General features: G+C 43.2%; 2 protein-coding genes across 5 annotated transcripts in view; one reads left to right on the plus strand and one right to left on the minus strand.

Moving 5' to 3' along the window:
* The first annotated feature begins 2,108 nt into the window (after positions 1-2,108).
* LOC110990000 (kelch-like protein 26) lies at positions 2,109-12,395 on the plus strand. 2 transcript variants are annotated; one of them, XM_022254750.2, is made up of 6 exons: positions 2,109-2,443; positions 4,917-5,036; positions 6,020-6,367; positions 7,678-7,938; positions 9,381-9,540; positions 10,245-12,395. In XM_022254750.2, exons 1-6 carry the CDS (start codon positions 2,267-2,269, stop codon positions 11,021-11,023), a joined length of 1,845 nt encoding a protein of 614 aa, XP_022110442.1. In that variant the 5' UTR covers positions 2,109-2,266; the 3' UTR covers positions 11,024-12,395. The 2 variants fall into 2 exon arrangements, with proteins under 2 accessions (XP_022110442.1, XP_086987564.1); XM_087131438.1 differs by lacking the exon at positions 4,917-5,036.
* Positions 12,396-19,687: 7,292 nt separating this feature from the next.
* Positions 19,688-27,582, minus strand: part of LOC110990004 (uncharacterized) — a 30,445-nt gene continuing 22,550 nt past the window's right edge. For all 3 annotated transcript variants that reach the window (XM_087131437.1, XM_087131435.1, XM_087131436.1), the window contains exons 16-22: positions 27,054-27,174; positions 26,510-26,581; positions 26,256-26,327; positions 25,929-26,000; positions 25,274-25,345; positions 24,900-25,013; positions 19,688-21,744 (exon numbers count right to left, since the gene is read on the minus strand). In XM_087131437.1, coding sequence (XP_086987563.1) covers positions 20,520-21,744; positions 24,900-25,013; positions 25,274-25,345; positions 25,929-26,000; positions 26,256-26,327; positions 26,510-26,581; positions 27,054-27,174 — 1,748 coding nt within the window. In that variant the 3' untranslated portion in view covers positions 19,688-20,519. The remainder of the gene's footprint in view (positions 21,745-24,899; positions 25,014-25,273; positions 25,346-25,928; positions 26,001-26,255; positions 26,328-26,509; positions 26,582-27,053; positions 27,175-27,582) is intronic.

Genomic DNA, 27,582 nt, shown 5'->3' on the forward strand with positions numbered 1-27,582 from the left:
TTGGGCTAGGCAGTTGGAACTTTGTGGCCAGGGGATTTGGTCTGGTGAAATCACTCTCGTCTTAGCAGTCCAGTCGGTCGAACAGGTTAAATTTTGTCTTCAACCGCAGTCGCTGCATCAAGAGTTGAATGTCGCTTTGCCCACAAGTGCGTGGGCTTGCATGTCTGCAACCCATTCAGCCAGTGACTGCCGTATCTCCAACCGCATCGCAGTGCAAAAGTCAGTCCCCCCACAATCACCTGCCAACACCGGTCCAAATGAATAGGATGCTTCTGTTTCCTCGTTCTTATCCCAACAGACAGGATGCCAATTTTCTAGTAAACTGCTTTTCATGTGGGTTTTTGGATTGGTTATGGGTGTCCAAGAGTTAGTTTTACTGCCCAAAATTTGGTCTCGGCGCGCGAACCGCCCACTATTTTGCAGCCCCCCCAAATATACGGACTGCAGTTGGGCCAGATTGCTGGTCCCTTTTCTAGCCCCCACTTTACGTTGCTCACCTATTGGTTTGGTACCCAAGCAATTAAGTACCCAGCGAATTTTGCTTAATTCATAAACTATCATCCCAGTGGGGTAACTGCCAATGATCACATTGACCAAGTCAATACAGCGGTTTCCAACACGAGTTGTCGCGCGGGTTTTTAAGTTGGGTATGGGGGTCTTTATAAGCCAAATCTGATGTTAAATCAGCATTCCGTTTACTCCCTGTTAACCTTAGTGACTTTGATCTGCTTGGTTTTTCACCCGAATAACTTCAATCTGCTTGGTTTTTCTGTTTGCGGGGATCTGTTGCAAAAGTGTGTGCCCATGGGGTGATCATTATCTGTATGTCGTAGGAACGTTTTCACACATTGCTCGAGTCGCCTAGGGCCTACTGTGCCTGAAAGGTAGCTGGCACACCCAACCATGTTACATCGAGGGGGCTCTTCATGCAATTTTGCGAGTGGGGCCGTTGCAGCATGCTGCCGGAGGAGACTTGTCATTTCCTACTGCTCAGCAGGGAGTGCTATGCAGGGAGTTTTCGTTCATATGCACATGAGGCGTCACGCTTGAGAAGTACAGGTGATACGCAAGGTATGTAGAAGTGGCCATTGACGGCTTTCGAGTTGGCCTATATAGACGAGCCTGGGCACTGCATGGGTGTGTCCCGTCCTGACAATGAGCTCGGCGTTAGATTTTGCTTTGCCACGACGGACTCCGACAGCAATCTTCCTACCTCCCAAAACCAATACCAGTTTCTTAGCTGACGCCGAAGGATATATCCCCCATTGTTAATAAAGCCGTGGGCGGCGTGGAGCTATATATTGACTTAAAATTGGATGCGCAAAAAGCCAAAAGCGATAGAGCACTTGTGTCGGCTTCTGAGTAGTTGGTATGGGTTAAACAGGAGGCTGAAGCGCAATTCAAATTTAAAGGAAACAAAATACAACATGAGATCAATTCGGAGATTTTGCATAAGCTCAAGGACGCTCTAGTCGCTGAGAAAGAGTCAAGACGAGGCAGCTATACAGTTTCTTGAAACGACCACACAAAAAGAAATAAATAATTCTTGCTTTTTGGCCGCTCCTCTTCTCCCGTAACAGCCCCTGGATAAGATTACAAGTAGTGGGTGAAGTAATGAGGTTTAATGATCCCCGTAATATTTTCATTGTGGGCGCAATCTCAATGCGCTGTTCAAACAAGATGAAAAAAGATGTACTCTGTGTACGACTCAATGGAGCCTTGTAGGGGATGTGAAGTTTACGGTACAGCCGAGAAGCCACTTGGCCAAGTCTGTACAGTACAGGAAGTAAACACAGAGGGCTTTTGCAACTTGAAGTGCTTGGTGTGTCAAAAATGCAGAGCCTATACCCCCACAAACGTCATCAAAGGTCGTCATGCAGGTTCTGGTTTTCTGTGGTCTACAGGGTAGAAATCTAATCTGTCAAAACATATTATATATCCTCCAAAACAAGGTTCAGGTAAAAAGTGGCATTTGACTGCCAGACTATGATTTTTACGTATGACTTAAAACACTGAGAACGCAGCGTCGACTTGGATCAAGTCTACGACGCCGGCTGGAAAACATTGTGTACGTGTTCAATCATGTTTCTTTGCTAGGTAGCTACGGAGCTCTATGGTCCGGTTCAGTACTAAATGTACATGTACATGTATGCCAGGCCTTGTGTGTGCTGAAGTTTCCCCCTTTGGTAGTTTCTCAAAATTTCTAATTTTTATCAGTCTCAGTCCGATGTGATTTTCGCAACTAGTCAACAGGAAGTTATTAGAGATGGACCTGGACCAGAGCGGCAATAGCAGTGTGCTTTCTGTTCAACACGAATTGACAAATTGTGTCGATTTTCCCCAACTGCAATCGCTGGCTACAGAATTGGACTCACTTCGTCATGAGGGGGCGCTGTGTGATGTAACTGTGACAGTGGACGAAAGACAGTTTCGGGCTCACAAGGTTGATTCAGTTTGATTACTGATTATGCAAGGTTTTATTTGGAGTCAACAATTTGCATGGAATTCCACAGAAAGGAAGCCACAAATTCTGTTTTGCACTTCCGTTACCCATTATTTTAGGCAAGAGTTCCATAAGCCTTATCACAAATACTGCATGGGTAATTTTGCACAAATTGATACGGTACTACCATAGAAAGGCATTGTGCAAAATCATCCTTGCAGTATTGGCAATAAGGCTTATATGCGGACAACACTTGAGACCCTGTGCACAACGATAACCAGATACACGCCATGACATGTATTGTTAAAATTTTCTCTAAATTCCATAAATGAAACTCTTTCCTTTCTTTATCCGCGACTCACCATACATGTAATTTGCCCACTTTAAAATGTTTAAGAGGACTTTGACCAAACTTTGTTCGTAAGTAAACTAAATTTTTAAGGCCTTATTCTCACTAGTTGAAAGTTTGACTAAACTACTACACCCGTACATGTACATGGAATAATATTTTGAAGAACATCAGATGTCACAGAAGCAACAGGAGCGTCATAGATGCAAACAAGTTGGATCGGCTGTAGTAAAACTTACGAGTTTCATCACCATAATTTTGGGCACATACGTTGTAAAGTACATTCTGAAAAATCTGCCAGTTAATCTCTTGAACGAGAATTTAAATTTTGCATTAATTACTTTTGTTTGGCGATGGAGTTTGAGGAAAAAAAACACTTATTTGCCATAGCTTGACTTCCCACCACTTTCTCCTTTTCATTCTTGTTTTTAATTTGATTTCAAGTTTCAGTAATAATAATAATAAAATTGTTTTTATAAAGCGCGATTCCCGCACGGTGGCTCAAAGGGCTGTACAATTAAAAATTACATGAAAAGTATCAACGTACATTAAATTACTTAATCTGATCAAGATCACATGAAAATGTTAAAACAGTGAGCATGCAATGTCCATAAATATCAACAAGCACATTAAAACATAAAACACTACAGGACACACATAAAACTAAATTATGTGGACTGTACATGTACATACGTAAAACCTATCAAACAACCCACCAAGCTAGTGATGAGTGCACACATCATGGATTGATCAGGCATTCATAAAAGCCTTTTGAAAATAGTATGTTTTCAAACAAGACTTAAAGATTTAACATCAGGCATGATCTTTGTATTCTTTCAAATAAGTTTTAATTAGCATTAATATGAGTAATATAGATAAAATAACAATACTTCTCTTTCTAGGTGTATTTCTGAAAAAAGTCACAAAATACAGCACTTGCTGCCGAATCTGCGCCAGTTGTTGCCAACGGAAATCTAAAAATATAAGGTTCACGCAGTGCATTTTCAGGCTCCGTATTTTTGACAAAGTCCTCAGTAGTTGGCAAAAGTTGACTGAAGTTGTCATCAGTGCTTGTATTGGACGTCCAACACCGATCGTAAGCAAACAGCGATCATTTATCCATTTTCTAGACAATTCTAACCAGTTAATTTTTGTATGCGCAGTCTGTAAAGTAAAACACTATGCTCTGCAGATATTTTTCTCAAATTCTCACTGGAAAAGCTTTTAATTCGCACATATCATGTGTGCAGTACACATGGTACACTGTACATGTAGCTGCTCTCAGGACCCTCTAATATAGAATATTTTGAGGGTATAACTTTAATTAATGATCTTGGCAGACATACTTCTGGCCTAAATACAAGGGTGCACCCCTAGTGCAAACTGTACATGTACAGCACATGTATAATTATACATGTAGTTTTGGGGATCATTTCAAAATCATTATTTTCCCAATTTGTTGATTTTTTTTCTGGGGTCGTACGTGTACTTGTACTTGTATTGAAGATTTTTTTTTAATCAATGGCTCTAAGGATTCATTTAGGGGAAGTTATTGTACATGTACATGTAAGTGCAAATTCAATGTCAGCAGGGGAATCTATACATGTAATACATGTACATGTAGCTCTCACAAGGCAACATTCATCAGAAAGCTCAAAACTAACAGGTGAAATTTTGTCCGACATGTCGCAGCCGGCATGTACAGTGGCCGTACACACCTGCTGTACCTGCAGCACAAAAATCATGCACGAAAATGGACCCGGCAATTGACGCAAGCTCGATTCCATGGGCTGTGTGCACGCTCCTTCACTAACCCCTGGTCGTGTAGAATATGAAAATGGCGCTGACTGGCAACATGTGCATGTACAGTACATGTATTCAGGATATGTACATGTACAGTACATGTACATGTATTCAGGATATATGTACTGGTACATACATGTAAACGTAAAGTGAATCACACGTCAAAACCTACGTTCTCCTGCAAGTAATACACGTGTACGTAAATCTGCGTCACGAGTAAGTACATGTACGTCGACTGCAGTCCTAATATAAGTCTCCCAAATAGTGCTTACAAGTACTGTACATGTACATGTACATGTACTCTGCAATCTTTTCATTCAGGTTGTGTTGGCTGCTGTGAGTGATGTATTTCGGGCAATGTTCACAGGGGGTCTGAAGGAAGCTAGCCAATCAGAGGTGGTGTTACAAGACGAGGTGGACCTGTCAGCCGAGGGTTTTGAAGTGAGACTGAAATATATTCCTTTTTTTGTCTCTTTTGTTGGAATTACATGTAACCCTTCATTTCCATATTTTTGAAATAAGTGTGTTTAGAGATACATGTACTTTTACTTCATCGTTCCAAATGTTGACTTGTTTTGCCCAGTACCTTAACTTTTTTGGTTGTCAGCAGAATCTAGGTTCCCATTTTGCAAAAAGCAAACTACATGTAAAGCAGATTGCGAATCACTGAGTCTGATCTTCAAAGGGTTCCTGCGGCCTGGAAAAGTCATGGAATTTTGTCATGGAAGTCATAAAACACTGTGTTTTCTACATGTATTTTCAGGCAATGTCAGGAATAAGTGCATACTATCTCTGATTGTATTTTCAACCTACATGTACATGTACATGTACATGTAAAAGGCTGAAAAGTCCAAGAAATTGCATTACTTGGTCATGGATTTTCATAATTCAGTCGTGGAAAAGCCATGGAATTTAATTGTCCTGTAGGTGCAGGAACCCTGTCTTTATCATTTGCAGCTAGAAATAGCGATTGAGTCTTTGCCACGGAACTGTGTTGTTCCTGGCGACAACCTTTCAATATGATCAGGGCTTTAAATCATTTGAAATCTGAGGGGAAGCATTATCTCAACGCCATGTACATCAATTTTGCAATTGGGGCTAGTCAACTGACCGTGGTGTCATGAAGTGCTCTCCTCCCCGCTCCCCCCCCCAAGAAAATAATAAAAATAAAGGAAAACGGGGGGATGAAAAAATTACATGTACAACAAAAAGAGATGAACGGGGATGAAAATCACTGATTTACTTGGAAAAACCTCACTGAAATTAGGTCTATACATATGATGACTAAAAACTTAGTTTACATGTGTACATGTTCCTTCCTACATTACTAATAACATGAATAAAGTTAGCGCTCAAAAATGTGAAATTGGCCTCAGTGTTTTGTTTTAAAATCTCACTGTTTTTCTGTTCATGTGTCCTGTCAGATTCTACTGGACTTTGCCTACTCGGCGAAGCTGAACCTCACCGTGGATAACGTCTTTGAGGTGCTGGCTTCGGCCTGCCATCTCCACGTGGCACTGGCCTCGGAGGGCTGCATCGACTTCATTGGTCGGTGCTTTGACGAAGGCCAGCTGGCCTTTGATGACTACCTGAAGATCTCCTCCATGGCTGGCAACTACGGACTGGACCGGCTGAAGCAGACAGCAGACCACCACATTGCTGGGAACTTTGGCGAAGTGTCCCGGACTGAGGACTTTCTGGAGCACATGACCGCCCACAGTCTAGGCCAGTTTCTGATCAGAGAGGACCTGGCTGTAGCCAGTGAAGTAGAGGTGGGTACGGGTCAGTGAGCCACCAGCACGTCTCCAGACATGATCTCATTCTCCAGACCATCTGCTAGCCTTGTTCTCCATCTTGCTCTTGAACCTCAGTCATACACAGAGTGTCTTTATTTCGCTGCCATAAAGAGGGGAAAAAATTGATGTGAAGTCTCAGCAAAAGAGGGCACTATTGAAAAAAAGGGTGCTATTTGCATGTCAAAATGGCTATTGTTCCACATACCAGTACACTGTACATGCATACATGTACTGTACTACATACGGACACATGAAGCCTCTCTCGCGCATTGGCTTGCTTCGCTATGGTCTCGTAAAATGGATGTACCGACTTCTGACTTTTCAATGTTGGCAGGAATGCCTACATTGTACCTGTCAATTCACATTGTAGCACTCTTCAGTTAACTTACGAAGCAATTTACAGGACAATAACCCTTGAGTCTGTGAAAATCAACAAAGTTGAAGGTACCTGTACCAATATTCAGTGATGAAACACAATATATGTACATGTACATTTCAGAATCAAATGAAATCAAATAATATGAACGAACGTACACAGAGATGCACAGGCTAAATTGAAAATGTTTTGTGAGAGAAAGAAACGTCTTGGGACTGAGACTAGGCACCTGTCAGTTGTTGGCACCTGCCAGCTTGCTCTGCATACATGTAGTCCATGTTTTATGTTTGCAGTTGGCAGCAGATCTTACATGCATTCATCACAAGTTGAAGGATAACTTTTTGTCGTATAAAGGAGACGTGTACACAATAATGACTTATGACTTGAATTCATGTGGGAAACCTTGCTTATGGGCCTGTGTACAATGTAAATGTTAAATGAATTTGTACGTGTATTTCCTTTGTACATGTAGCAGCAATAGGAAGGGCTTTCAACATTTTGGTTTTTAATGCCAATAAAAATTTCCACAATCATTTGTCATCCAAGGCAGAAAAAAGTGTTTTCATATACATAGCCTTTGTATACAACACTTTTCTATATTTTTTTGAGTAAGTTCGATCGTTCCACCTGTTTATTGTGAGCAGCTTGTTTTTTCAAAAAGTTTGGGCAACATGTAAATGTAGGTGATTTTCAAGGAAGATCTTTTTCACTTTTTCTAAATGCTCTTTTCATAAGGAGTGCCCCCTCTGACAAAAGCAACATAGCGCCCTCTAAAAAGTATTGATAAAAAGATTTTCTAATATCGGTAAACCTGTTGCCTTTGTCATGTTCATGTCACTTGTAACGCGTACATGTGTAGTGTGTAGAAAAACAAGTTGAAATGAAATGCACTCTGCACGTTTCCCTGAAGGTCTTGAGCGCGGTGGTGAGCTGGCTCCACCACGACCTAGCCACCCGCATCCACCACTCGGCCTCCCTGCTCAAGAAGGTTCGGTTGGGCCTGGTGTCCTCCCACCACCTAGTGGACCTGATAGACACCAGTCTCTTGGCTGTCTCCCAGGTCAAGTCGCTGTTTGACCAGCTCATGCAGCACATTGCCCTGCATAGCCCCGTCAGCGGACAGCTCGCCAACCGACACCCGGAGCTGTTTACCCCCCGTGTTTCCACTAAGGTAAGCTGCTTGAAGATTGGTTTGTAGGACTATATTGAATTATATCCGCTCAGCATCTCCCCAACCCAGACATTTTCAATTCTTTTGTGTACACATGTTTCATGTATTTGTAGAACAAATAGATGGAACAAATTCAAAATTGCACACTCCCATTCCTACATGTACGTGTAAGTACAACATTTATAAATTACGCTTAATTACACTTTTAATTAGTACATTTTCTGTCATTTGCATGTAATTTAGTATCTGCAGCGCATGTGTACACACCTGCTTGCATTCCTTTTTCATGCTGAGCAAAACTAAATGTTCATTACTAATTGAGCATTTAGAGTTTTTTGCATGTTGGTTTTGTTGACACGACATTTTGGAATACGGACGCAGATATCCAAAAACCCGAACAAATTTTATGTTTTTCATAGGTTTGTGCATAAACATGGATGCATCCTGGCATCACTTTGGACAAGAGTCCGCTCGCTAGCATCTACAGTACGTTTAGCTCTATGGTGATGTGTACATGTATTTTTATGATTTATGGTTAAGCATGGGCCGTGTCTGAAGCAGGGTTTCAGACTTACTGCTGATTGGCCGTGTCTATCGTCAGCATGTCTCCATGGAATGGAGACCTTAAGACCTACAAGTACATGTAGAGTGTAGCCCTAGACGACAGATTCGGATACAGCCAAGCATATTTAATGTCTGGGCTTTTCCAAATCCTTGTTTTTGGTGTTCGCCCCCATCTTCACATTCAGTTTGAAATACATGCTCATGCATGCTCTGGGCAAATTCTTCAAACTCTAGTCTGATATTGGACAAATACACATACATGTACATTTAGGCCTCTATGTTTATGAAACAGTACATGTATGTACATGCTGTAGATGTGCTACGTTGAGCTGAAGGCTTGACTGGAAAGTCTTTCCACTTGAAAATGGTAGATACATGTATCTGGGTGTTGTTCTCGGTTACCTTGGTAGATTAGAATTTAATGGTTCGTGAATGGTTTTATTGGAATCAGTGTGAGTAATTATTGATACATGTAAATACATGTACAGGTACATGTAGTTTGGTTTCCCGTATTAACTTCTGGAGAAAGCAGGTATAGAGGTTGTTCATGGCAGCCATCTTATGGTACATGTACATGTAACTACTTTTATTAATTTAAAGAGGGATAGTACAAAAGTTCTATTCGTGTATCTCTGTGGAACAATTTTAATGTCTTCTGTCCACGACCTCTGTACATGTACATGTGACCGGCTCTAGAAAAATGGGTAATAAGTCGCCAGATTCAGGTTATGACTTTTTTATATTGCTGGATTCTGTACATCAAAAGCTAAAATTTGATGTATGAGTGACCCCTGTAGTGCACTGCATTCGGGAGATATTTAGACATTTGTACATGTATGCACATGTACATGTACACTGTATGTGTTTGTTTTCAACAGTCTCTGTTGGCCATTGGTGGTCAGACCAGCCTCGGCTTTGCGCGCTACTTTTGCAGTCACCGTCAGGAGTGGATCCCACTCAAGAAATTTGCCCAACTGCCATTTGATGGTGTCTCTCATCATTCGGTCATCGCTGTCGCTGGGAAGATTTTCCTTGTCGGTGAGTCAGTCACCCTTTAAGGGCCATGAATTGTTTGCTGAGCGTGTAACTTCACTGAGTAAGATTTCTAAGGCTACTCATCAGCAAAGTAAGGTTTCTTATCTGACATGTCTGAATTGCCTGCTGATCCACACAAAGTTGGATCTCCAGCACCAGCCAAGCAGAGAGTTTTTCAGCAATATTTTCTGCCTTTGTGTTGCTCATCAGCTGGCAAAAATGAAATTTCCCATGCAGAGCTTCATGGATTCATAAATCTCTGTTGAGATTGGTGCATGTTGGCCAATGTCACCTGCACACTTGTGTTGTACAGGTACATGTAGATTGAAGTCCTTTAAATGTCTCTGCAAACCAATTACAAATCAGGCAATTGTAGGGCAAGTCACAACAGCATTATTCCTTTGACCTTTTCCACCTACTTATGCAAGGCTGGCCTTGTGACTGGACTTGTGACGGACATGACTACAGCACTGCAGTTTACATGTACACTGTATCTAATGTGGTACCATAGAAACTGTCCAGTGGTAAGAAGTATTCCAGGGTCAAATGCCAATATTGGACTGAGCCATGGGCCTTACATCTTACAGGTACATATGCCATTAATTTTGAATGAATGGCAGTGTTAGTCCACTTTCTGGGTTGAATCCAGACAGACTGACATCTAAATTCGTGAATACATGTATGTGGCTTTTTCTGTGTGTAAACAGGAGGTGTGTCTACTGAGTACCGAAAGTCACAAACGCAGAACTTTTTCTACGCGTATGATGTGGTTGCCAATAAATGGTCTCGTCTACCATCGATGCGCGTTGAGCGAAGCCATGTGGCCCTTGCACACATGGATGGATACATTTATGCTGTTGGTGGGAAAGATGAAAAGGGACAGTGGCTGGAGACGGTTGAGCGCTACGATCTATCCAAAGGAAAGTGGCAGACTGTGGCTGCCATGGTGACGGACGTCTCTGGAATGCACCCGTCAGCTGTGGCTCATGAGAACCGAATCTTTGTTAGTGCAGCTGACCTCACAGAAGGAGTCCAGTACCTGTCGTGTTTTGATCCGGCCACCAACACCTGGAGGGCGTGCAGCCGGGTTAAGACCAGCTCCCCGGGGTGTCTGGTCCGACTGGAGGGAGGCTGCCTGCTCGTCACCTACCAGGCAGTCACCAGTAAGCTCGGGAAGAAGGAGAAATGGAACCATTGCCCCGTCGTCCACGAGGTCACGACCTACGACCATGGCCAGGGGCAGTCCCATACTATCGACCGCGTGAACACGCACGACCAGTCATTGGTCCCCGAAAGTGACCTGCGGCCATTTCGCGTCGGGTGCCGCATTTACCTTCTGGTCAACGGGGCATGCCTGGACAGCAGAACCAATGTGGAAGAGGGACAGGTGTATGACGTCGGCTTAGATGCCTGGACTAAGCTCAGTCAGAACATAGAAGGCACTGGTGTCACTGAGTATACCTTTAATGCAGAAAGTTTCTTGTAGCAGACTGCTTGCAATACTTTTAAAGTTTATAATTGTATTAGGGTAGTCATGGATTCACCTTTTCTAGGTGCCCGCTGCCTTGGGGACAGAGCTACAACTTGAAATAAGTTGTAGTGATGAAAAATGTGAAATATGAATTTTTGGGTTTTTGCCCCAATTTCCAGAGTCATCAGTATTTGTGATGTTTACATGGGGTAATTCCAGAAATTAAGGGCCCATTTTTTTCGTGTCCTCATCACATCTGACATGATTTTGTAAACACATTTTCTACAGTATGTAATTTCCAAGAGTGATGAATCAATGCAAAATACCTTCCAAACAGGTACATGTAATAGTTTGAAATTTGTTCTGATGATATTTCCATGTCAAAAAAACAAAGGTCAAATGTAACAGGGACACAAAAATGTCACACTTTTAAACCCATAATTTCTGAAATTACGAATGTCTTATGCACTAATTTCGGGGGAAACACACGTAGTATGGAAATCGGGATCACCTTGGAATTGCTGAAGCAGTAAGAAATAAAAAAGTGCTATGAAATTCCTGGAACCAGTATTTGTGCATTTCATGTTCAGAATTTCTTCTGCGACTTTGCTGGACTGGAGTGGGTAAGTTCTGGGTTCACAATGTGAACAGAAACACCTACATTTACATGTTTAATTTGCACTGCACTCTTTCTTCTCTGGGTAACATCATAACAACAGCGCCCTCAGTCGTCCAGGAAAGCATGAATAATTTTCAATAAGCCCAATATGTTTTTTTAAAAAGGGGATTTTGCAATGCGTTTAACCAAATAGGGATGAAAATAGCTTTTATACATCTACATTGAAGAAGAGAATGTAGTGCAAAAAATTTGTGTCTAAGAAACCCAAAAAACGATCCACGTTTCCATATCAATACAGAGATTAGGGGGCGGAGATTGCCACTGTACGGCCAGACATAATTTCTTCGTCCTGCTTGTGACTGACTTCGTTATACATGCACACATTACAGATCGGAAGCACCCAATGAGTGAACGTTCAACATCAACATAGTTTCCATGGTTCTTTGTAACTGTCAAAACATCTGTGGTAACTTTGTGTGTAGTGGACATGTATTGTTTAAACGGAGGTGACGTCACACGAACCAGATAGAAAGCAACAAAGTATTGATAGGTTCCATGTCATTGCTTTCGTACGAGACGGTGCTCTCAATTTGGCCCACGAAATACATTGCTTGAACGATTCTTTTGCAAGATGGTTCATTTACGTGTAGCACTTAATTAAATCAATATTTTAGAAGCCTTGAAGACTGACTTGAAGATGTTTCTGTGTTCATGTAATTCACTGGCAATGAAAAAGTTTATCTGATCAATAAAGAGAATAGACAAACAGTTTAATGTGCATTTATTTATTTTGTGAGTTGCAGAGGATTTTGTCTGTTGAATGCAAGATTTTAGGGAGTTATTTATGGTAATGTTTTTATATTGTTTTCTAGTCGTCTTGTTGTTGGAGCCTATCGCACTCTCTACTCAAAAATGTTAACAAAGTTGAGGGCCCAAATGGCTTGACCCCAACCGGGCCAGCGGTCGTGCATTGAGCACGGCATTGGAAATTTTAATGTGTACATTTCAGGCTGACCTGTCTCGGAAAAATAGGCGGTGCGCGACGGTATGTTGATTTTCACAAAAATGGTGTCAAAATTACCGAAAAGGGTTACTGAAAAAACACTGCAGAGGTTAAGCTCGTGGAAAAGATTTACCGTGGTGATATCGAAAAAAAAAATGTCGAAGGTGGTGAATTCTGCCCGGCTTGTTTAAGGCTAAATACAGTGAAAAGAGGTCATAAAGCAAAAAAAAAAAAACAAACAAAACAAAACAAGAACAAAAAAACAAAACAAAAAACAACAACAAAACACACACACACAAAACAAACCCCGAAAACTAAAACTCAAGTGACGCTCGCATCATATTTTTAAATGAAAATAAGTTTTACACGAACCATCAGTACGGGACTGCTATATCAGTGCATTATGATATTTATCTTAAAAAAAGCTGACACCAAATTGAAATCCCTCACCACACTGGTATTTTTTCGAGTTCTTCGCGAGAGTGATAGATAGGATTGTCAATCATCCCTTCATTCTCACTGAGTTCCTCTGAGTCTCCATTTTGACCCTTTACGTCTAAGGACTGGATTGTTAAGTCAAGATTGGGCATGGATGAGACGGCTCTCAAACCAACGGCACTTTTATCATCTTCAGCTCGCCTGATATCTTCATAAAGATCCTCCTCCGCTGAGCTTTGATTCCTACTCCCGTTCTGGTTGACCACTTCGTAACTGACGCTGGAGCAACGGTTTATAACGCACCCTTCAGCCTCTTCTGGTATTTCTGTGTAAACTGGGCAAATGCTCACCTCGTAAGGGGACGCTAGCGTCTTCGCGTCGCTCGTTGAAGCTGCCTCGTGAGCCGAGCGGTAGTATCTTTTGGTCGTTTCACTGTCGGGCGTTGGTAGAGTTGTCACTGCATACGGGATAACGACTACATCATGCAGCTCCAAGTCGTTGGAACCTGCGTTTGTGGCAGTTCTTCCGGACGCGCCGTCATTGGGTACCCAGTTCTTTCGGGGCCACTTGTGCCTTATGATAAGTATCAGAAAAGACAGTCCGAAGAGTGCAGGAATGATTACGCCAGCTGCTATGGCCCCAGAATTATTATATCCTTTCGTCGGGTCGGGCGGCGTTGGGACTGTCTGGAGCTGCGAGTCCACAGAATTATTCATAAACACAGCCGTTTGGAGGGATCTGGGTAGTGTGGTGGGTCTGTCTTTGTGACCATGTAAAGTTATAGGCCCGTAGGAGTTCTGTGTCTCGGCGGTTGATGTCGGTCTGTCGAAAGGACCGATGGAGCATTTCCGGTTCAAACCGGGAAATGCGCTGCTGGTGACGGTACAAACAAGAACCTGATTCCACAGTCGCTGCTCGAGGTGGAACGAAGCGCCAACCCGTTGCTGCTGCTCCGTTCGGGAATGGTAACCTCTTGCTGTTATTTTCTCACCTGTTTCTTTAATCGTCCAGGATATGTTGACTCCGGGAACGTCTTGCACCGTCTCACACCAGACGGTAATATTCGTGGGTGACTCGAGCGTCTTGGAGCACGTTGGATTTTCTCGCGGGAAGCTTTCTGTCTGTTCATCTACATGTACGTGCGCATAGCCACACACGTCGTACCACCAAATCCGCCACCACCACGCACAACACTTGTAAAATCCAAGATCGAACCTTGTAATGTTCATAATTTGAATAGAGTAAGCACGGTAACTGTTGTTATACCGGAAAACTGAAATACTGAGTCTAGCATAATCTTGAAGTACAGTTGAATTTGCTGTCAACCAGCTTAACTCAGAATTGTGGTATTTGGCCCACCTCACCGGTTCCCATAGGTGATTCGAAACGTAGCAAGTCAAGTTTAGGGTGCCGCCCATGAAAACGTTGTAAAATTCGTCCGGTGTTGCTGGTCCACCTCTTGTCAGCGTCAAGGCACCAACGCCTTTTCTGACTCCAATCATGCAAACCACGCCTGCTGCCAGCAAGTATTGCAAAAGCACTAATGCCTGAGGTAGAGGCCTAATAAATCCTTGTTTTGCCATCATAGTTGGTGAGTGGGCGCGGTTGCAAGGTTCGTGGACAGTATTATACACGTTCGTTTATGGAATTCCTCACGCAGGCTTGGTTTATTTTGTGGCTATAACGCTCGACAAAGGCGACCTTTCTCAAACCTACGCCTCATCGGCGACTTTTAAATATATAGGCTTACAACACGATCATTTCCATAAATCGTTTCCTCGTTTGGCAGTTTGGCAAGTGCACTTGCAAATGACTCGATTTTAAGGGCGGAAATAATATGTTATAAAAATACTCCCTGCCAACTCAACGTCCAGATTCCGCTTTAATATTTTGTACTGAATCGTGTTTTTGTCTCTGTATTTCCTCCTTCCCTATACGTACGTTTGGTTCGTGCTGATATCACTGTTTGAGAATAATATATGTTTAAATGATATCACCGCGGATGACAACACTCACTTCCTGGTTTAATCCCCTTGCATTCTTCCTTTTACCCTTTCGTTTGTAGACTTGAATCAAGCCGGGATTTCTGTGACGAATAGACCACCAGTCTTGCGCGTATAACCGTGATTTTAAAAAGCGTGGGCAAGCATTGGGCAAAACAACGAATGGCAGCGTGCGTGACGCACTTAGATTGTGTGTATTTGTTTTCATGTGCTCTCAAAATATCTCCCCTGTTTTACTCTTTGGCACTCCTATGTCTCTCCTTTTCAAATGCTGCAACCTTAACCGCATTGTTTCGAATCAGCGTGGTCCAGATTAATTAGAAAGGGATTTTTTTTCACAATCGAACAATGGCTTCATAGAATTTTATGGCTGAAATTCTTTTACTGTGTGTAAATTCCCTATATCGAGGAGTGAATTTTCCCCACGCTTTTGGATTTAGTCGGGTACCGCCTCGACTACGGCACCCCACTGTTGTTTTGAATAGGAGCTGCCCGTGTATGGGTTTATAATCTGTGGCGCGCCGTTACTTGCTTCGCGCCCTCGTGTCCTCTTATTACTATGAGTTCAGTTCAGAAATCCACACACATTACCGTATACACACGTACACGTTGATGTTGGCACCCAAGATCGTATAGCGCCGTTAAACGTTGTAATCGCATGGGCGCCATTTGAGTAGGCTTGGAACTCTAACAACTCTTTGCTATGTACAACACGTGGTCTAGACGCCAGGTTCGCTTTCTGGGAACTGGATTACCTTAGACCTTCCCAAGCAGTTCCTGACGACTTGTCACGGCTGGATGCGCAACTCTCACAAGGCCAAACCCTGTAACTAAACAGCAATACACATAAAAATTTACATATGACGCTCACAGGCAACTGCTTTTACTTGGTTACTTTAAAACAGACCTTGGCAGGTGAGGAGGGTTTGAGTGTACGCCCCGGGTACCCGGTTGGACCGCCTATGGGCCGGGGCCCCCTCTCATACTGCTTGGGTGCCCCCCCCACAAGTTCCCTGAATGAGCTCCTCATCGGAACTTGATTTTTCGCTACTTCCCCTGTCTAAATCCTCCGGTGGGTGGAGCCTGATAAGCTTTCTATTGACTGTACGATCGTTAACCCCCCCCCTGGAGGTTGCATGCAATAGACACCCCCTCTGAGTTTACCCTAGTCACGATATGTGTTTCATTGTAGTAGGCCTTTTTTTAAATCTTGTGTTGTCCTTCGAATGCGCAGCTCTTCAACAACACCTGAGCACATAATTTAATTGGCTTGAAGGTTCTAATCTTGGCATCATGGTTAGCCTTGTTGCGCCTTGCCATTTGTTCGGTTTTCTCTGGCACCAGTTTACCAGCTCGACCAAGTAAATCTGCCTGAGTTCTAACAAAATCCTGGTCCCAGTCACAGTCCGTTCAACCGAACATGAGTGTAAAAGGGCATACCCTTGTGATCGCACGGGGCGTGACGGTATACATACGTACACTTGATGCGCCAACAGATCTGCCCACGAACGTCAGTCTAACTCATCCATAGATTTGATTAGACCAAAGAGGGTGCGGTTGAATCTCTCAGCCTGGGCATTCCCCTCAGGATGATATAGGGGTAGTATGTGTTTTCTTGATGCCGTTTAACGCGCACAGCTCTCAGGTGACCACCCCCTCGAAATTCCGCCCCTGGTTGATGTGTAACCTGTTTGGGATGCCATATTTCGTGAACCAGTGATCTCGAGGTTTTTACGCAACCGTCACACCTAGTTGGTGTCTTCATGGTACGGCTTGTGAGTATTTTGCGTAGACATCGGTTATTATCAGAACGTCCTCGAATCCATCACATCCCCAATCAACTTTGACAAAGTCAATCACCATCAGTTCAAGGGGTCAAAAGGCCATAAGGTGCCTCATACGTACCCTGGGTTTTGGCTTCGCCTCCTTGGCCAGCGCACATTTCTTGCAATGCTTGATATGCCAACGCACAGCAGCTGCTATCTGCGGCCAGTATACACATCTCTGCAATAGTGAGCATCTCTGTGCTACCGATGGCCCACTTATCATGGCTGCCTTCAAGAGCTCGATCTTGTAGGCTCCTCGGCAAAAGTATCCGAAAGATATCACCGTGCAACGGGTCAGGGACCCTCCAGTGGAGAACACCTTCGCGCAAGGCAATTCGAGGCCATTGCCATAATCATAGTTTAACCTCCCAAGAGTGTTTGAGACCTGTCTCCCTGGGGACTTGTTTGTTTTCCAAGTACTGTCAAACAACACCCGATTCGGGATCCTTGCGCTGCAGGGATGCAATTTGTTCTGTAGACCAAGAAGGAAACACCCCTGGAGGCCCTCCACCCGACGATGGTTTCTCATCAAGTGAATCGGTCCCTACTGTGTGAGATGTTACACGTAGAGGGATAGCGCTTGTCGGTATATTTTCCTGCAGCAGCCCCTCCACCTCAGAATGTGAATGCCCAGGATAGCGGCTCAGTGCATTGGCACACCGATTACTCTGTCCAGATCTGAACTGAATGTCAAAGCTGAACGTGGACAACTCCGCCACCCATAGCATCTCTGAGGCCCCAAGCTTCGCAGTTTGTAAGTGAGTCATTGGGTTATTGTCCGTGAGACCGGTGAACGGCACATCGAGCAGATAGTCGGGGAATTTGTCCACTATAGCCCACTGTAGTGCCAGTAGCTCCAGCTTATAGGAGCTGCATGTAATCTTTGCAATTTACTTCCGTGCCTCACAAACCCCGGCTCGCATAAGCTATGGGGTGTCGGCCACCATCTTCCCCAACCTGTGATAAACACGCCACAAGCCTCTTTAGCGACCCGTCTGTTTCCAATGGTTTCTTGAAATCTGGATATGCCAGGACGGGTGCTTGCGTGAGAATCTGCTTCAGGCTTTTTGTGCCTCCGAATCCCAGGTAAATGGGTGCGCCTGCTTCGTATTCCTAGCTGTACCATGATTGAGGGGTGGTAGAATGACATGTAGAGGTGCTGCAATTTCGCGAAACCCGGCACGAACCGCTCATAATAGCTGGCGAGCCAGAGAAATGAACGCAACTGCTCAGCCGTCTTACGTTCAGGCCATCCCATAACTGCACCTTTTCATCATCAACAGTCACCCCTTTAGCGCTGACCACATGCCCAAGATAATGAACCCGAGTCTGGCAGAGTTGGCACTTTTTGCTCTTAATCTTTAGCTCGTAACCAGATAGCCGTTAAAGAACCCAGTCTAATCTGAACAAGTGTTCATCAAACGTTGGCGCAAAGATTAGGATATCGTCTAGGTAAACAAATACCTCAGTCAAATTCAAATCCCCCAGACATTGTCCCATCGTTCTCTGGAATGTGCTAGGTGCATTTGCTAAGCCAAATGGCATCATCAAGCCCAAAGGGGACCCTGAAGGCCGTTTTCTCCATTGAGCCTAGATCCACTTTCACCCGATGGTAGCCGTGCGCTAAATCCAAGGAAGAGAAATATTGCGCCTCCAGTGATTCCATAATCCTTGGAAATGGAAAGGAATCCCAAACCGTATGCACGTTGAGCTTTTTACAATCTACGGACATGCGCTGGCTGCTGTCTTTCTTGCGTACCAAGACGACTGGGCTAGCATACGGACTAGTGCTTGTACGCACAATTCCCTGGTCAAGATACTTCTGAATCAGTTCTCTGACGTACCTTACACCATAGCTGGGGTGGAATCCTTCTACATGGCTGAATGATGGGGATCTCACTTTTGAAGAGTATTTTGTGTGCTACCTTATCACAGTGTCCCAAATCAAACGATACCCGCGAAAAGGCCGCGTCACGTTCCTTTATGAGCATAATGACCTTATCTTTCTTATACTTGCTAAGCGCTGGCAAATCTACGTCCAGATCGGATGGCAACGTGTATTGCGACCCGTCACTGAGACGGTAATTCGGTGTTTTGCTTGCTTCAGCGATAAACCCCTCTACTGGTGCACTACCGTCAGGAGCCAAGACCTGAATCACAGAAACATGTGTCCCATCGCACTGCCCTCGATATCGAGGTCCACTGTTGGCACTACTTCCACAATGTTATCGCACGCGCCCCACCATTGGTAACCAGGACATGAACCTTTGTCCCACCGTAAGCTAGCAAGTGTCGAAAGTATGCAAGCTGTACTTAGCCCATCCTCGTCAAGGCCTTGTACAACGACTGTTTTACCACCGACCTTGCCGACGGGTGCCCGTGTAAAGCAGGTTATCCTACAAACTTCATTAGGCTTGACATTGACGGAAAAAAATAAATAAAAAAATAAAATAAAATAAAATAGTCGGTCTCTGATCAGCGTGCGCATCGATTTTGAACATGGTTAAGACACTTAGTAGTAGCCAAAATTCAAGCACCCACTTTTAATGCGCACGTGTCACGCACGCGCTGAGGTACTGACTTGGAATTAACTCCTATGATCAAATGAGTGTTACGAAAAAATCATACGCCCTGAAATAGTTGTTCTTCCAGCTCCCGCTCAGAGCGACGAGAACGAGCGAGGGTGTGGGAGTTGCTTGCTTTTCATCACTGCCTCGACCTTGGCAGAAAAGCCACTGTGACGTAATTTATTCAATATTCAACATCCAAGATACTCTCAACAAACCGGCAATCATCTCTGCAACACTACTTGGCTTTATTTTCAACTGAGCAACAAAGTACAATACTATACAATGTCATATTCATGAACATAAATTTACATACCAAAAGCACTATTGACCAATTAATTTCAAATGCAGCCAAATGAGGAATGCCCAATGATTGAAATTTTGGGAGCATTTTGTCGCATATTTAACAGGTTTCTATTGGTTACGAGGATGCAGTTTCGGTTACCAAGATAAGTATCTCAAAGAAAGATGCATTGAGAAATACCGAATTTTCGCTTGTAGATTTGTTTTAATATTAAAAAACTGTTCTAGCACACCAAAAAACTCATACGTTGATGTATGTATGAACGGACATTTAACGACCTTCTATAGTTAATGAGTTATTGAATTTAACCTAATTTGTTTATTTGTATTTAAGTACATATACCCATATGCCGCATGACCGAATTTCAAAATATAGAAATTCAAATTGATTTCCCATTGAACAACCTACAGACAAAACTAATGGTAGAAGATTATAAATTCTGTATTCTTTACGCTTTTTACACGCGGTAACAAATTTCCAAAATCATTTGAATAGAAACTATAGAGGTTAAAATTCGTGAATAGGTATTTTCCATAACTTTCTCTTACTTTTTCCTCGTTATGTTGGCGTGTATTGAAATAGTTCTGTAAATGTCGACTTGAAAGGCTGTTTACTGTACATCTTATATTTTAACTCTATTTAGCATGACAAACATATCCATCAATAAATATTAAACGATATTTAAAAGAGCATTACTTGATTCTGTCGATGTTCTCCCGCAACTATGATGCGATTAATTCTATACAGACTGCTATTTTTCCACATCGAGTGATGAATATCCCAAATTGACTGAGCCCGTCGGCGTGACTGTTGTCCAGCTTGTCGAATCTTCCTTCCTTCCTGTCGACATTTCAGGAATACTGTATACTCTCGGCTTCTGTGACGTGCTCTTCGCGGAGGCCAGGTGGGCCTGTCGCCTTTGGCTGACGGCCGTGACGATGGTGTACAGGTAGGGGTTCAGTGAGGAGTTGATGGGCAGAACGAACACCACCAGCCAAGCGTAGGCCTCAGGCTTGATTTGAATAACGCTGGTCTGGGACAGGATCCCAAGAACGATGACTGGCATCCAGCAGAGACAGTCTGAACCTACAATGACTGCCATCTTGGACGCCATTTTGATCTCTTCCGCCTTGTGTGAGCGCAGCTTGACTCGTCGGACTGACCTTTTGACCTTGGCAAAGATGGCAATGTAGGAGACAGTGATCGCCACGAAACACATGAAATTAACACCAAGAAATAGTACGATTGAATAGGCCCAAGTAGGTCTACTACCAACGGGTTTTGGGATGAGGTAGGTATCATTACCCAACGATCCTCCAACATCATCCTTAGTGAAAGTGTAATCGACGGGGCGAGTGAGCAACGGCAGCCCAATGCAGACATCTGATAGCCCGTAGATATCCGAATCACCGGTTGCCAAGATGGTTGGAACCAGGCCTGCTACCAGGGACGCGAGCCAAATGGAGGCTACTGACACCCAGACAGACGTCTCCTGAAGCCGGACTCGGCTAAACGGATGCACGATGCACAGGTAGCGATCTACACTGATCAAAGTGATGAAGAAAACCGATGCTTCTGAGGAAAGGACAGAGATGACCCCTGCTGCCTTACAAAGGGCGCTGTTCCTCCACTGCGTGGCTGTCAGGTAGTACTTTTCTTTCTCGATGGCGTCGACAGTAGCAATGATCACCATGTACACTCCCATCAGGAAATCAGACATGGCCAGGTTCAACACCAGAAACGAGTGCACATATTTGCTGCCCTTACCACTGTCCTCTCGCATCCGCCAGACAATGACCAACATGTTTCCAAAGAGGGCACTGCAGCCTAGGATCCACATGAAAACCTGAAGCACGGGGTTTGGCATCAGCCGGCCGCAGTTGAATAGCGGTGACTGGAGCTGAATGTTGATGCACTGGTCGTCACTTGGCAGTACGGACCTGAAGTCGCAGCAGAGGCGGTGGTCGTCAACATACCTGTTCACAAAGTGAAATGCTGAATTCTTAGGATCTCATTCTTAGTCAGTGACGCAAAATGGGTAACATAAGTTGGGAATTGTTTTGGTTCATTTTCTTAATTCCATCAAGGGGCCCTCAGTGGGTAATTTATGAGCAAAAATGCACGAGGAACGCTTAGATGTTGAGCAGGGATACGGTCAGTGGGGCAACAGGGGGGCGGGGTAGGCCCCCAGCTTTGTACGTCTTCAACCAGATCTGATATAGCTGGAAGCCCCTTGCGGCAAAGCCAGGGTGGGGGGAATCGCAAGTTATGTGGATGGTAAATTCAAGTCCGAGCCTTCCCCCCAGCCCGCGACAATTAAGTCCTGGGTTCACCACTGGGTTCAGTTGCACAACCATATCATACTACTTATTGCCACGCCGCTTGTCAGAGCTAAAACATGGCTATTTGGACAGTCTATTTGGAATTTTCATTGGATCAGGCACAATCGTCCGCTGGTTGGTTGCGAAGCGCCCGTGGGTGTTTTCACGCAGAGTACCTACACATGCGATGATGAACTAGAACACGGTTACCAAATAAAAACAAGATCTAAGGGCCTGTTTGTTTCAAACGGATCTCGATCAGAGATCCAATCGTTGGTTTGTGCTATCGATTTGCGCGGGTTCTGTGTCAGTGAAACAACGGCGGATTACTGATCACGATCTGGATTCGAGTGAAACAAACATGAAAGTTGACCCCTGATGGCGCGCATTCGGAACCCTTAGATAGGAAAAATAACTCGCAAAGATTTTAGAATTTGTAATTTTTTTTCGTTCAGTTACTTCTTTAAAAATCCTACTCGGAAAAGGGGCTGTGGAAAACGTCTGCGTGTGTATCAATTTGTAGAAACTGAACAATCCCCTCACCTAAAAGAGAAATATCCTGTCAAAAATTGATCCATCACTTCCGAAAATCTACAATACATGAAAAACAGTGCAATGAGGCAGTCTCGTAGGCAGATGAACATTTACAGTTTGAAATTGTATGGTAGTCCGTCGGTAAAAGCCGAAAAAAACGATCAAATTTTTTTATACAGCCTTATAATTTATAAGAAATTAACTTAAAGCAATATTCTACTTCAACGAAAAAGTCTTATATTATATTTAATCTTTCCTGACAACAATTGCGTGATGTCAGCTCAACGGAATCTGTAACCCATCAACTGCAAGTAGGTACATCTGTGAAACATTGTACAACCTCGTTTTGACAAAAGCAAGTGGAGTGAAAACAAACGTGCGCGAACAAGGAGACCTAGGTACGATATCGCCGGACGTGAAATTGTTTTTACCGACATTCATTTTTTACGCATCTCCAGGTGACTTTTCCTAAAAATTATTTGTGGTTTGAGTAAGGAATTAATCTTCCAAGAATTATCGAACGTGATAGGACGGTCCAATGTAAATCCCCAAAGGCAGACCGCGGACCTATAGGAACTGGTGTAATGTGCACTCGTGGTGGCGCGAACCTAGCAACGGTATGCAGCTTAGCTGAGCGATGCTGAATTGAAATATATTGTGGACAAAGGATGCCTCCCTCACTAAGAAGGTTGTCAAATTCCACCTCGCGTCAGGGAAGTAGAAATGATACGCGACTAGGTGACGTCAAAGCGGTGAGTATCCACCTCACTGCCGTGCGGTAGTTTTTCTAGTACCATCAAAAATCCCTCTGGAACCTGCCGCACAAATATCTAGTCTGTGTCGTGTAATATCTTTACGGAACCAGTCTGGAGTTGTATTCTAATAACTATTACAGTAAAGACCCAAAACGTATGTCAGCACCAGACTATTGAACATCTGCAGTCCACTATCATGACATGGAATTTTATCAGCTGAGAAACAACAGTGGCGTCTGTGAATACAAGTAACGTGAGATTTCTGTTTGAATATTTATGAAGTGTAGTAAAACAAATACAGCATGGTTTATTTCGGAAAAATAGTGGGAATTACTAGTCCCTCGGTGTAGGTCAGTTTGACTACCTCCCAACGCGAACAGTTAAGCTGACCCACACCTTGGGACCAGTAATTCTCTCTAATTCCCCTCAAACCATGCAGTATTTGTATAATACCACGCTCTAGTAGGAAGAGCGATATTTTCGCGCGCGCGTACGCTTGTGTACCACACCCATGCGACGGCTCCTCGCCTCGTAAAGTGCATGCTCGGATAAACTAGCTCACAGGTACCCGTGTGAAAGTTCACCTGTTAGCGCTGACCTCGGGCCAATTTCGCCAAATGTTAATCAAGAGTGTCTCTTAGGAAGGGTAACGCGTCTTAACTCTCAACTCGTCCTAGGTTCGTGCTGAAGCACTACCAAATGAAGGTAATTAAAACTTGAATATGTCCTTAATCCCCCAGCAGTGCTGCTGAATTTGTCTTAACATAGCCTGAGGTTCGTCTACTGAGGACGAAAAGTTGTCATCTGATTTTCTGTTGTTAGAATAGAAGAAATTGAAGCAGATTTTACATTTTGTAACATTCATGTTTCGACTTTCCTACTTTTCTGTGATATCAAAATCAGACTGAATGTTTTGTGAAAATGTATTGTTCTACTTTTCTACCTCCAGAAAAGCAGATTTTACTTCATTTCCATTTGCTAAAGTGCTTCAGACACGAATCTGGTTTGCAAATTAGGGGGCACAATACGTGAGGACCGTGAAGTTTTTTTTCCAAACAGGAGAGTGTTTGTGCAGGTATTCGTGCACTGGAAAGAATAATTTCGTGAGGTAACAGACGAAATATTCTATTCCATGGGAGAGGTCACCTCATGAAACTGTTCACACCATTGCACTCATAAATATTCCGTTGGCCGTGTCCGAAACGGGCTTCCTGAGCTACGGCTATAGGTATAGTGTCTGCTCGTCTCCAAGTATCTCCAGTGGCGTGAAGACCTCGGTCATGCTCCAGACAACGGATTCGATGCAGCCCTCATTTATTTCCTTTGCATTCAACGCCACGCCACGCCACGCTCAGATGTGCGCCATGGGATCTTCACGTCCGAAGTGATTAATACTGATGATGAAATGATGTCATTTGTGCGAGACCTATTTATTTTTCAGGGGTGTTTAGTGACCCCTGGTGGCAATACCAGTTTGGGGAAGGGAAGAAAAGGATATAGGGTGAAGATAGGTGTGCTTACACTTTCTGAAGTGAGGCGAGATCAGTTAGAGCACCGTCTTCGATCTTCCAATCTGACGAGTACTTCTGGTTTAAATCGTCGACGTCCACTGAACCATCACCCAACATAAGTATTCTGTTTGTAGATCAATGTATATGAATTGAAATACCCGTATACCACGCAAATCTTAACAGCTTTAACGCTGGGCACTTTCGACAAAAAGGGTGACCATAATACTTTCCCCCTGCCAGTTAATGACGGTTTTGTCTTAAGTCTAAGGAGCCCCATCCTCTCTTTTGCGTTTTCAGTTATACAAACAGAAAAGAGAAAATGTTAATTTTTGTCTTTGGAACTTGACAAAAGGGGGATTGGAAACCTTCATGTTTAGGACTTACAATGTGTGGAGATTTTTTAGCCCTTCAAACGCTTGTGCTTTGATTAGATGAACGGGAACATGCCGCATTCCCCTGGGAAAAATTGAGAAAGAAAATGGATGAAAAAAGAGAATGATACACCAACTCGCCAAATACAGGCTTCAATGATCTTATTAGCGGTTTTGTAACTAGAATCAGAATGACCACATAAAACTGTATCCCTCCGTGCATGTTTGACGAAATAAATGGGCGGTTCGTGTTGCGGTTATTTGAGAACAAAGCACCTGACGTCATGCCAGTTCGAGCATATTCAGTGAGCCCGAGTTGGCGTTTACTCTCCCTGATATTAAGGCCAAGTTCGCATAAGCGAGTCAATGTTCTTGAAGAACCGGTATGATGTGCTACATTTTGAACATGCGCTCTCTGAATATAGCATTTTCGTTTAATGGTACAATGCACGCGTGGAAACATTAAAATGTTTTCTGCGCACCCTCACAGTTTCAGCATTATGTTGATACAAAGACCCTTGTTTCCAAGGAGCCAATCGCGCTGGCAAATTTGTCAGGGTGTAACATGTATGCCTTTACTGTGAGGGTGTGTCTCTGGTGTGAATCCTTTTTAGTTTTGTATATGTCACAGCTGAACACGCGAAGAAAAGAGCGCAAAATATACTTACAGAACTTGGAGTAGTCTCAGATCGCTGAAGATACCGCCATTGATTTGCCTAATGCTGTTTTCGGAAATATCTCTGATTGTGAAAAATATTAGCCCTTTTTTATTTCGGTGGAAGTTTTAAATCAATGAATTTCTTTTCTTGTTATGCCTTAAAAATGAATTCGAATGAAACTTATTGGTTGAGACATTCACTCCCATACATTCAATTATCGTAAAACTGAAATAAACAATATGAATGTATTGTCCTTGTTTATTACTTTTCTTTTAAATAATAAGGAATAAACTATACGATATCATTTGAGTCATCATTATATGCAGTCTTACTTACAATATAGTAAGGTTTCTGAGTCCGGCAAAAGCACGTAACTTGATTTCCGATATGTCGTTCTTCCTTAAAGATCTGGGGAAAATTAGACCAATCAGAAGTTTGTTCAAGGTAAAGCTTCTAAAGTGTTAGCACTTCAGATTCGTAAAAAAATGTAAATTTTCCCCCAACACAAATTTCCCTCGGAAGCCGACTCCATTTCGACCAATAATAGTCTTTCAAATGAAGAAAAGTGACGAAAAATGGTCTCTTCTTACAGAGTTCGAAGCATGCCAAATCTCTTAAACATGCCTTCATCGAGGGTCGTCTTGTTTCCTCCAGTGAGCTCTCTGAAGTGTTTAAAAATAGAAGTCAAAAGTCACAACTTTACTGGCGTGATTTCTAAATGTGCGATTGAAGGTTTTGTTCTTAATATACATTTTGATACCTCACAAGCAAGTTACAGAGAATTATTGAGTTTCTCCAATGGCCCATAAATGCGTAGGGCAAAATCAAGGAGGGAATTGCATATCAAAGTGCAGTGAACTTTGGCCAACAATATGAACCATCTATTGATAACTGTGACCGTCGACTATGTCACTGATTTCAGCTGGCCGCCTCATAATGCAAGATTAATTATTGTAGAATAGGAAGTATGTGAAAAATATACGCAAGATTGTCTTTAAATATTCTAAACGCTGGAAGTTTAAAAAGGCTGTAGCAACTGGAGAAAAGCCAAACAAATGGCAAGCTATTATAAAATTAGCACGTTCGATTTCCACACGAAACCACGTTGAGACTAATCGCAGATACGACACTTACAACACAGCCGTGATTGCAGTGAGTTGACTTAGAGTGGTCGAGTTCCAGCCCCGTTCGCATATGACCTCCAGCTTTGCATCGACCAGGGCACACTCACAGCCGTCCGGACAACCTCGAATTTCTGGACGAATTAAATGAGATGCGGATTAGCCATTCAACTGCCAGGTGGCTACATTAGGTTTCTTATATGGGAGAAACAAAATTATATGAGTTTGTCACCGATGTTCCAAAATTGGACATAATTTTGTATGGGCAGCCGAAGTTTGCAGATCGTTTCAGATTAGTAAGGGCTTCACATCAAAATTAATGCGCGGTTTATTTCACGTGTTAAAATGAGAACATTTTTCATTCTGTATACAGTGGAGCCAGCTAAATTTCCAACTTTTAAACACTTTATCAACTTTTTTGTTTGTATTTGTGCCAGCAATAACTCGCCAGCTACTGGTTGGAACAGTTTACACCTGTGACGTAGCAAAAGAAAGGTTTAAAGGCAAATCCAGCAACGTTTCGTTCCACTTTACCGATGGCC

This window comes from Acanthaster planci, linkage group LG21 (genome assembly GCF_054643075.1).
Source record: "Acanthaster planci isolate LZ-2023a linkage group LG21, COTS_SCS, whole genome shotgun sequence".
NCBI classification, from domain to species: domain Eukaryota; kingdom Metazoa; phylum Echinodermata; class Asteroidea; order Valvatida; family Acanthasteridae; genus Acanthaster; species Acanthaster planci.